The 10,262-nt window shown below is 32.4% G+C and overlaps 1 protein-coding gene across 1 annotated transcript; it reads left to right on the top strand.

The window, feature by feature from the left end:
• Positions 1-282: 282 nt before the first annotated feature.
• Positions 283-3,482, top strand: LOC131946813 (uncharacterized). The gene is made up of 3 exons (XM_059307783.1): positions 283-417; positions 1,324-1,506; positions 3,169-3,482. Exons 2-3 carry the CDS (start codon positions 1,372-1,374, stop codon positions 3,478-3,480), a joined length of 447 nt encoding a protein of 148 aa, XP_059163766.1. The 5' UTR covers positions 283-417; positions 1,324-1,371; the 3' UTR covers positions 3,481-3,482.
• Positions 3,483-10,262: the final 6,780 nt, after the last annotated feature.

Genomic DNA, 10,262 nt, shown 5'->3' with positions numbered 1-10,262 from the left:
GGACATGACTGTGGCATGACCATTATTTTTATAAAATAAGGAGTTCCATGCACACCATAACACGGGTTCACAAAAGTGTAACTGAAATAACATTTTATAATAATATCATGAAACAATACATTTACTAAACAAATTATGAGACAATTTATAATAATAACAAGACCACAGAAAACTCTCAACCCGCGTTTACATTTAGCTAATAACAATTTTAACAGTTCTTCGTATCTAATCCTCGACTTTAAAACGAGTTTTCTCAAAGCCGAGCACGGGAGAAATCGCTCGCGCACAGGTAAGAGGGTATGGCACTTCCTACCATCCACAGCTGAGAGGTTGGGTCGAGGCTGGAATTCCTGCCGAGGTCAACTTCTGCCAGGCTCTCGATTCACCGCCCACTCTCCGTTCTCTTGCCTGTTTCAGGTTTGTGCCATTTTTATTTCTACACAGTTGTGTGATCTCACGTTTTAACAACCAACTTATTAAAATGGGGATATTTTACTTGAGGCTTACAATTACATCTTAACTTGGACGTTTTATTACTATTACATTGCTATGTAAATAATGCCATAATTACTATTACACTACTATGTAAATAATGACATAATTACTCTTACACTACTATGTAAATAAATGGCATTATCCATGTAACCTGTTTTTTTCCCTAAGATGTATCATTGCAAGTTGGCTAAATAAAAAAGCTTAACATCAAAACGAACCATTGCGTTTAAAAAAGGCCTAAGCTAAATGCAACCTGTATAAAGCTTATTGGTTCTTAATTCAAGTGTGTAAGACTTGAGTTCTTTGGTTGCCACAATGGTAAATAGAAACAACAACTCTTGCCAATTTCCGTATTAACTCCCCTGCCGATAGCCCCTTCCTAAACTGATAAAAACGATAAGCTTATTCTTGTAGTTGCTCGTGGTCAAATCTTGGTTTCCTCTAGTTTCTCCCAGCTGGTTTATTTCTGCTGGTACACGAGTACACAATTTCTCCCAGTTGGTTTATTTCTGCTGGTATACAAAAACACGAGTACACAGAATTATATTTACTTTCTCCCAGTTGGTTTATTTCTGCTGGTACAGGAGTACACACAATTATATTTACTTTCTGCCAGTTGGTTTATTTCTGCTGGTACACAGAATTATATTTACTTTCTCCCAGTTGGTTTATTTCTGCTGGTACACGAGTACACAGAATTATATTTACTTTCTGCCAGTTGGTTTATTTCTGCTGGTACACGAGTGCACAGAATTATATTTACTTTCTCCCAGTTGGTTTATTTCTGCTGGTACACGAGTGCACAGAATTATATTTACTTTCTGCCAGTTCCCCGACTGCCTAGGTGAGCAATGTGCTGAGCAGCAGACTACGAGAATGACGACACCCAGTGAGCTCATTAGGGTCCCTACCATCACCACGCCCTCCGATGACGACAGCGAAGAAGAAGTGACGGAAACAAAGATAATCGGAGTCACAGAAACTGGCGTCATTCGTAAACGTAGCTTTAAGGTGAGTCGTGTTAGATCATGGCATCTTTAAGGTGACGTCTTTAAGGTGAGACGTGTTAGCTCATGACGTCTTTAAGGTGAGAAATGTTAGCTCATGACGTCTTTAAGGTGAGACGTGTTAGCTCATGACGTCTTTAAGGTGAGACGTGTTAGCTCATGACGTCTTTAATGTAAGACGTGTTAGCTCATGTCGTCGTCTTTAATGTGAGACGTGTTAGTTCATGTCGTCGTCTTTAAGGTGAGACGTGTTAGCTCATGACGTCTTTAAGGTGAGACATGTTAGCTCATGACGTCATTAAGGTGAAAAATGTTAGCTCATGACGTCTTTAAAGTGAGACCTGTTAGTTCATGACGTCTTTAAGGTGAGACGTGTTAGCTCATGACGTCTTTAAGGTGAGACGTGTTAGCTCATGAGTTAGGAGAGGGGGGGGGGGGTTCTACCTTAGTGTGAAGACGTGTGACGATAACGGGGACAATATTCCCCCTAAAATGTTTTGACACATTGTAGCTATATGTAACATGTGCTATTATAATGAGTGGTTCAGTAATCACAATTTAAAGCATCCTTAATTTTCCCAACTTAAAAAATGTAAGTTAATTTTAAAATAAAGGAAGTATACTTTTTATTCATATATTTAGAACCTCTGAGATTTATAAAATAGATGCTATGCCTCCCCTTCCCCAATGCCCTACAACCATGTCCACATTATTGGTAGTTAGTCTGATGAAACAAAGATCGGCCATGTTTTCTTGTCTAGCTGCTAACACATTAAGCAATCGTAATGGCGCGTTGTCTTGGTGTCAAATAACTTCGTAATCCCTGATCTAATATAGCAGTTGTAATGTAGGCTACAGACAATTTAATGTTTTCTCGTGTGTGTAGCAAGTTTTAGTGTGAGGTTTGATGTGTGTGTGTGTGTGAGGAGCAAGCTTTAGTAGGAGGTATGCCTTTGTCAAAGCGTATTCGTTTGTAGTTAACATTTCGTCGTTTATTTGGGATTAAAAAGTCACGCTCTATAACTCCTTGAATGGCTACTTCTACTTTAACAAGCATGACGAGCCTATTCCGAGGTGGAAGAAGGACCAGTTTACGAAAAGTAAGCACAGTTACTTTATGGGAATTTTTATTAAGTTTATTTTCCCGCGAGTTCCAAATGACCATCTTGAACTTAAAGTGCGAACAGGAACTGGCGAAGCCATCTCAGTTAATTAAGTAGTGATCAGTAAACAGTTTCTCCCCCCCCCCCCCCCCCCCCCCACAGCTTCTCTGTCCCGTTGTCGTTGTCCACTTCTCGACATGTCGTTGTTTCGGAATTATCTTTTTCCCGGTTCGTGTCCAAGACACGTGGAAGATGAAATAAAGTTCATCTGTTTCAGTCTTTATACACAGCCGTAGGCTCTACCATTCTACCATGCCCTCCCTTGATCTCGTTCTCTACTCTCTTTGATTTGATTTTTGTATTAAGGGGACATAACCCAGTCCGTGTGTGTCTTTCTTTATTAACACAAAACAACAACTAATAAAGCAAGAAAACCAGATCGTTTTTACCCCCCAATCAATGGTATGATTCTGCAGGTCTAACCAGTGTTAAATACACCTCTCTTCATTTAGCTAGTAGTCCCCGGCAATTTATTAAATCTAATGTTGAACTATCGTCCTCAGCGTAAGTTGACAAAAGAAGAGAAATCCAAACGAAAATTTGGCGCCGACAAACAGGAATATGAGAAGATAACCCAGCGGATAATGTCGGAAAGATTTTTCACCTCCGCCATCGAAGGCCTGCAAGAACGGCTGAAGATGCTGGGTCTGATGCACACCGACTGTCTAGACATGCTCGGCCAATGGGAGACCACTCACAAACGACGGATATACGCCAGTAGACACAAACGGGACACCGACAGTGCTATTGCCACGTTTATTGTCTCATTGATTCTTGTCTGCATCTGTTGGCTATTAAAACGATATATTTGGTAACCTTGTGTTTTTTACTAATGCGTCTAAATATTTTTGCCTTTTTTTTTTCAAAAAAATAAAATAAAAAACAAACAACAAAACAAGTTAACAACTGTCCTATTGTCAGTGCAGTGACATAATAAAAAACGTTGCCATGATGAAATATCTAAAATAATTCATGTACACAACAAAACCCCAAATAAAAGCTTAAATCAGGGATACTGAAATACATTTTTATTAATTTTATTCAACATGAAGGCCACATTTCATCATTGTACAACACTACATAAAACACCTTACAACACTGAAGTAAATCTTATTTAACATCATCTTCAGTATCTCATAAAACTGTGGTAAAATTTACAAGTAAAATAAAACATCACACAGGAGAAGCTGTTGCCACTAGGCAAGAGATCACATGTCTTCTATTTATACTTTAAAACATCCTTTTAAAGAGCAGTAGCCCACATACATGACATAATGAGCTGTAAGGGAGAATAATTTCTGACTCACATTAATTAACATTAATAATCAGGCCTTGACAAAAGCAACAGTGCATCCTACACATCTTAATACATTCTAAACACAATAGCAACAGCTACATTTAGGATATACATAGCATTAGCATTGATTTAATCTACTACACTTGCACCTGTCTCATGGACAGCTACAATACAGCACAAAATACTACAGTGCAACCACTTGAAATCTCCCTTAACTATTTTAATCATCCAATTAAAAAACTGCTAATATTGCCAGACCTTAGAAAGAAAATGTTAACACTCATCTAGACAACTAATAAAAAACTTGAGACAGTGATGTAGAGAATATAGCTAAAAATGACTGCTCTGTTGTACATTTGGTAATACAGATAATATATCTATTTGTGAATCAACTTACGAACATATCTATTGGTGAATCATCAGGAGAACATATCTATTTGTAAATCATCAGGAGAACATATCTATTGGTAAATCATCAGGAGAACATATCTATTTGTAAATCATCAGGAGAACATATCTATTGGTGAATCATCAGGAGAACATATCTATTGGTAAATCATCAGGAGAACATATCTATTGGTGAATCATCAGGAGAACATATCTATTGGTAAATCATCAGGAGAACATATCTATTTGTAAATCATCACGAGAACATATCTATTGGTGAATCATCAGGAGAACATATCTATTGGTAAACCATCAGGAGAACATATCTATTTTAAATTTACTGAAACTAAAATATTTTAACCAGAATATTTACAAGTTAATACAATACTTGTCCACAAAATTTGACTAACAAAAGCATAACCTACTCTTTTAGCTTACAGTCAGAGGCACAAACAATGCATAGCACTTGAATTAAAGACACAATACATATCAAATAAATAAGTTTGACATTGCACATAAAATATGAAACCTGTTTTTAAAACATGTTTAAAAGTTTTAAACACAATTCATTGATTGTCAGGTGGGAAAAAAAATTAATTTGATGATGAACAACCACAAGCTGTGTACATTCATAAGTAGCTGATGTTTCAGATTATTTATTAAAATCAGTCAACTATATTTCTAGAGGACATTAATTAAAAAATCTAAATAAAATCACCTACCTCCTTCTATGTCAAACATCAATAAAAATTATTCAAATATAACTATATATTTTTAAAATGATATTTCAGCATTTTTAGAATTTGTGAACCATAATGTGCACTAATGAAATTTAACTAAGCTATAAAAAATAGTCCATTACATACATAAATATAAAAATGTCAAAATATAATTTTATAATTGCCCATTGATAAGATGCTAATTATTACACTTAGTAAATCAGCTAACTGTGTAATTTTTATACTAAATAAATCGGCTAACTTTGATGTTACATGATGAAAAGAAATGTTATGGTCATTAAACAGTAGGTGAAATAGTCTGATATATATATATATATATATATATATATATATATATATATATATATATATATATATATATATATATATATATATATATATATATATAAATATAATTTATATACACATACATAGGACACACATATATATATATATATTTATAATTACAGAATCACTGATAATAATTTTATTTCAGCTATATTCACTGAAAATGCATAAAATTTGCTTTAGTATCAGTGTCAGGACTAGGTGTAGGGTCATAACACAGAGTACTCAGAACCTCTTAACATTTTTTCTGTGAGAGTAAATGGAAAAGTTGTATGATGAAAACTGAGACTACAGATTTACTGAATTTATGATAATTCTTCTTATATATTATTGTATATTGTGTTTCTTTGGTTTTCCACAAAATATCTGTACAAGACAAGGAAAGCCTCCCATATTATTCAGGAACAACTAATTAATGATAGCAATAGTTCTCCGAGAGCATAAAAATCCTTTTCAGAAATATTTCGGGAAGTTAAAGGAATGACATAACACTATTTTAAAAATTGTGGAATTAAAAATTTTAAATCTAAAATAAGTATTAAATGTTTAAACATTTTTTAAATAAAAAGATGTAATTATAACTCATGTTTACAAATATTCCACATAATTGTATTCTTGTGACAATGTTACAATTGAAGTTAAAACATAAATTTTGCTACAATTAACAGATTGTCTTTAAAAGAAAAATATTAACAGAATATTGTTGCAAAGTAGCAACTACAGTGAGAGTTCATGTGAGGTTGGGAAATCTTGTCAAAAGCTTTCATACCTGTTCAATATACCCCTCAAGTTCTACTATGATATTTTAATCAAACTGACCATTATCTTTAAATAGACTCTCAGCCATATCATGGAGGACCAAGGCATCAAAATCTGCTGATTCAGTAAAGAAAATAACACCACCTTGATGAACTTAACAGACATTCAAACATCTATGAAAATCATATTAAAAAACTACATCAGAATCAGAGAAGAAATTGATTTATATAGGGAATAATAATATATGGACTGTTCATCCATGACTGAAAAACATGAATTTGGAATGCTGATATTTACCTGGCAATCCTGTAATCATAGCATGAACATTAAATGTACTGTCTAACCACCATCACCAATAGAAGGAAACATGTCAAATGTATAAGAATCATGTGAGAGGGTCAGGCACTTAAAAAGCCTACCATAGAAATTATGCAGATACTAAACAGAAAAGAACTGACTTGAAAAGGCCTTCACCTTATGATTGCCTTTAGATAATTTATAATAAAGATGTGGCAAGATATGAAGACATTGAGTAAGACTAAGAGCTATGTTTGAAGATAAAGTAACTGGATTTTTAAAAATCTTTTATGGAGTCAAATACAAGTAAAATAAAAATAGAAATGTATCAATTAAACCTTTCTGATTTTTAAACTTTAAGATATTTAACTAAATCATTATCTTTTTCTAACAGAATCAAATACTAGTAAAGTAAAAATAGAAATGTATAATTTAAACCATTCTGATTTTTTAAAGTTAAGATATTTAAATAAACCATTCGGTAATTATAAAAATAAAACAACATCAGTTGAATTGTAATGTCTAGCTTACTAATTCTAACTATAAATGCCAAAATTTTTTATATTAATATGTTTAAATAAGAACAAAGTTAAATTCCTATTGTATACACAAAATGATGTGGTTTATGTGTGATTCAAATAAAAAAGTTAGGTGTTATTAAAAAACACAAACAATTTACTGTGATAAAAAAGGACAATGAATCCATCGAGGTTTTAAGTACAATCAATCATCATCTCAAAAAACCTCACAACAACAACAAATGTTTAAGTATTCTGTACTCATACACATAGTCCTTGAGCACAGAATGAACATTAAAATTAATAGTTCAATTACATAGCTATTTCTTCATTCTGGTTGTAAGAACACAGAAAGTTTTACAATTCAATTTTTCTTAATTAATAAAACTGTTAATTAGAAATAAAATAATTTTCAAAATGAATTTCAGTAAATGAATACAACTATACAAAACCCAAAAACTGTTACATCAATTAATGATTTTTAGTCATTTACAATTAAAATGTTTAAAAAAAGGGAATTACACAAATAGTATTTCAAACACCTTACAATTTAAAAAAATCTGGAAGCAGGAAATGCAGTAGATTGGAAGATTCAAGCCTATCAAACATTTAACATGACAAATAAAACATATTTCATTCATAATGGTAAAAGAGAAACTGATCATATAAATGGAGTACAAGAGGTATGAAATGCCAGAGGATATTGAAAAAATGTACATAAATAAAAGCAAGTCTAAAACTTGACCATGTAAGTTCTTAAAATAAGATAAATCCTTGAGGGTCTTAAAGTTTTTGACAAAAAATTCATAACTGATAAAGTAATGTGGAGACATTGAAGTTGACATACATTTATAATGGTTTATCACAAAATGTACTTTAAAAAATAAATATGGATTTTTTATTGCTACATGTAACTTGTTCTTTAAAACTTTGTCTTGTACTTTGTAGTACCCTGCTTACCATAAATACAGTTTGTAACAGTGTTTTGAAATTTGACTAAAAGTTGTTATCTGATCTAAAATTAGAGCTGTGTAGACTTAGTTAATTGATTTTTATGGACTGCATGAGTTGCTTCTGGAAATAAGTATAATAAAGGGGAAATTTAATAAAGTAATCTAAAGTAATTGTATAACTGACATAAGAGCTTAATCAAAAAATATCAAGAATTAAAACTCTGTTAGATTATTCCCCCTCCCGAGTATGAAGCTTAATATCACGCATCAAAGACAACAACATGCCCATTGAACACCACACTTGAATTTATGGATTTGCTATCATGAGGATGATAACGCCTTATAAGCTTCTGAGATCTATAAAATAAAGATCCAGGCCAAATGTAAGCCAGACTTAATCGTGGTTCTGGACGTGTACAGGCAAGCAACAAGCCAAAAACCTGTAAGAAAATTTTAAGCACATTATAAATTAATTGCCTAAATAAGACTAATTATACAGTATAAATTTTAACTTGGTAAATTTGATTGAAATGCTATTTTAATTAATATCATAATTCACAAGTAGACACACATTCACAAATCCACTGCAATGAATAATATTTTAATTTAAAGAAAATACAATTGATAAAATAAAACAAAAATATTTCTCACTTGTAAGTAAGGAAGTAGAAATATCAGCAGCCAGACAGCTAGAGGTAAGTGGGTTGCATGTTCTAGTATAGTTCCTGCTTTAACATCACCACCATGCTGCATTTGAATGTGCTCTATTGCCATATCATTGAACTGATCGTTAATTTCAAACACATAGTATGCAAATGCAAAAGAACCTCCTAAGAAAAATGTAAGAAATATCCAAGCAATACGTTGCCGAAACTTCATTGTGAAAGATAATTAAACACTGATATGTTAAATTTTATTTTTAAACAATGAATTATACTAAGGCTTAAGCTAAATTTCATGATTTCAGTCCTCTATTAAAATCTACTATCTGAAACAGAAAAAAATAATTTTTAGATAAAAATTTTAATTACTGTATTGAGGCATACTAAAGATAAATTAAATTCCTAAACTATCAATTATATTATTAATGAAATATTACTAATGAAAATGTTAGTGTCAATTAAAATTTCATGGCAATGGGTCAAGTACAAAACTCATAATTGCAAAGCGGTTAAGTTTGTAATATTACAAGTATATCGCACGCATGATACTATAAACTTATATGAACTCACAATGACCCCAAAACTAATGTCGCCATGATTTCAAATAGCTATGATGTATGATGATAAGTAAAGTCACAAAGTGAATGTGAACTCATGGTGAACCCTTGACCGTGTAGAGATTTTTCTCCCGCTGACAAGAAAATGCAAGCCAGCAATCACATGCTATTTAGTTGGAATTGTAGTCCTAATAATGCTTATTTATAAAGTTTTTTACCTCTTCTAATTAAAAAAAACATTCATAAAAAAGTAGATCTAATCCTAGTGTTTTCTTAACATTTTTGTGTGCTTCGGTTGTGTTCCTTGTAAAATAAACTCAACCGGAGGTGAACGTGGAGCTGCAAATAAAATATGCTAAAATGGAGTTTTTACCTAGGGCCCATAATTGAATAATAATTAAATACTGATTAAACAGTGGACTGTAAAACAGGTAGGCACATGCCCTGCTGCATTTACTTTCACAAACATTACATGAGTCAGATACCCATCAGAGATAGATTGGGTAATAGGTGTCATACGGAGCCAGGGATCAGGGATATGAACTCGAGACTTTCACTTCAAAAGTGACAAAAGTCTGTAGAGAGTAGAGATCTAGACTCTAGTTAGTAGTTAGAAATCTAGTAGTTAGTTTTGACTTTTCAGTTGAGTTAGTGACAGCAGGCGAACATCATTTTTCATAACCATAAAAAAAAAATTAAAATAATAGACAATATTCAATATGTACTATTTTCTGTCTAGAAAACAGCATGCCAATCATAATTTTATATCAACAGCCAGGCAGATCTAAGTGAAAAGTGGCAAGTAGCTTAGGTTGTTTGACTTTTAATTAACAAAAGAACTGCGCTGAGTAGTAACTAGCTATTCTACCTGTCACAGAAAATTAGGTTTGCCTAAACATCAAAAGTGACATGAAAACTTACTGTAAGACTCTTTGTGTGTAAAATGTATTTTTTTTTAAAACTTGTAATATCTAGAATCGCTTGAACCCTCCAACCAAACAAACAGTAAACATGCATTAAAAATTACTTTTGCGTTGTTAGTCAAATAAAATTTAATCTAAGAACACGATTTATTTCTAACTAAAATAAACTACATAAAC

The sequence above is a fragment of the Physella acuta genome, unplaced genomic scaffold, assembly GCF_028476545.2.
Source record: "Physella acuta isolate Inbredline_101_S28 unplaced genomic scaffold, ASM2847654v3 ptg000571l, whole genome shotgun sequence".
Classification (NCBI taxonomy): domain Eukaryota; kingdom Metazoa; phylum Mollusca; class Gastropoda; family Physidae; genus Physella; species Physella acuta.
This window is presented reverse-complemented; position numbering and strand designations above follow the sequence as displayed.

What these genes read in the sequence shown, in the direction of transcription:
- LOC131946813 (XM_059307783.1), top strand. Translation starts at nt 1,372, where the DNA reads ATGACGACACCCAGTGAGCTCATTAGGGTCCCTACCATCACCACGCCC. An exon ending in TTCGTAAACGTAGCTTTAAG is followed by an intron (nt 1,507 to 3,168) that starts GTGAGTCGTGTT and finishes TATCGTCCTCAG; the next exon opens with CGTAAGTTGACAAAAGAAGA.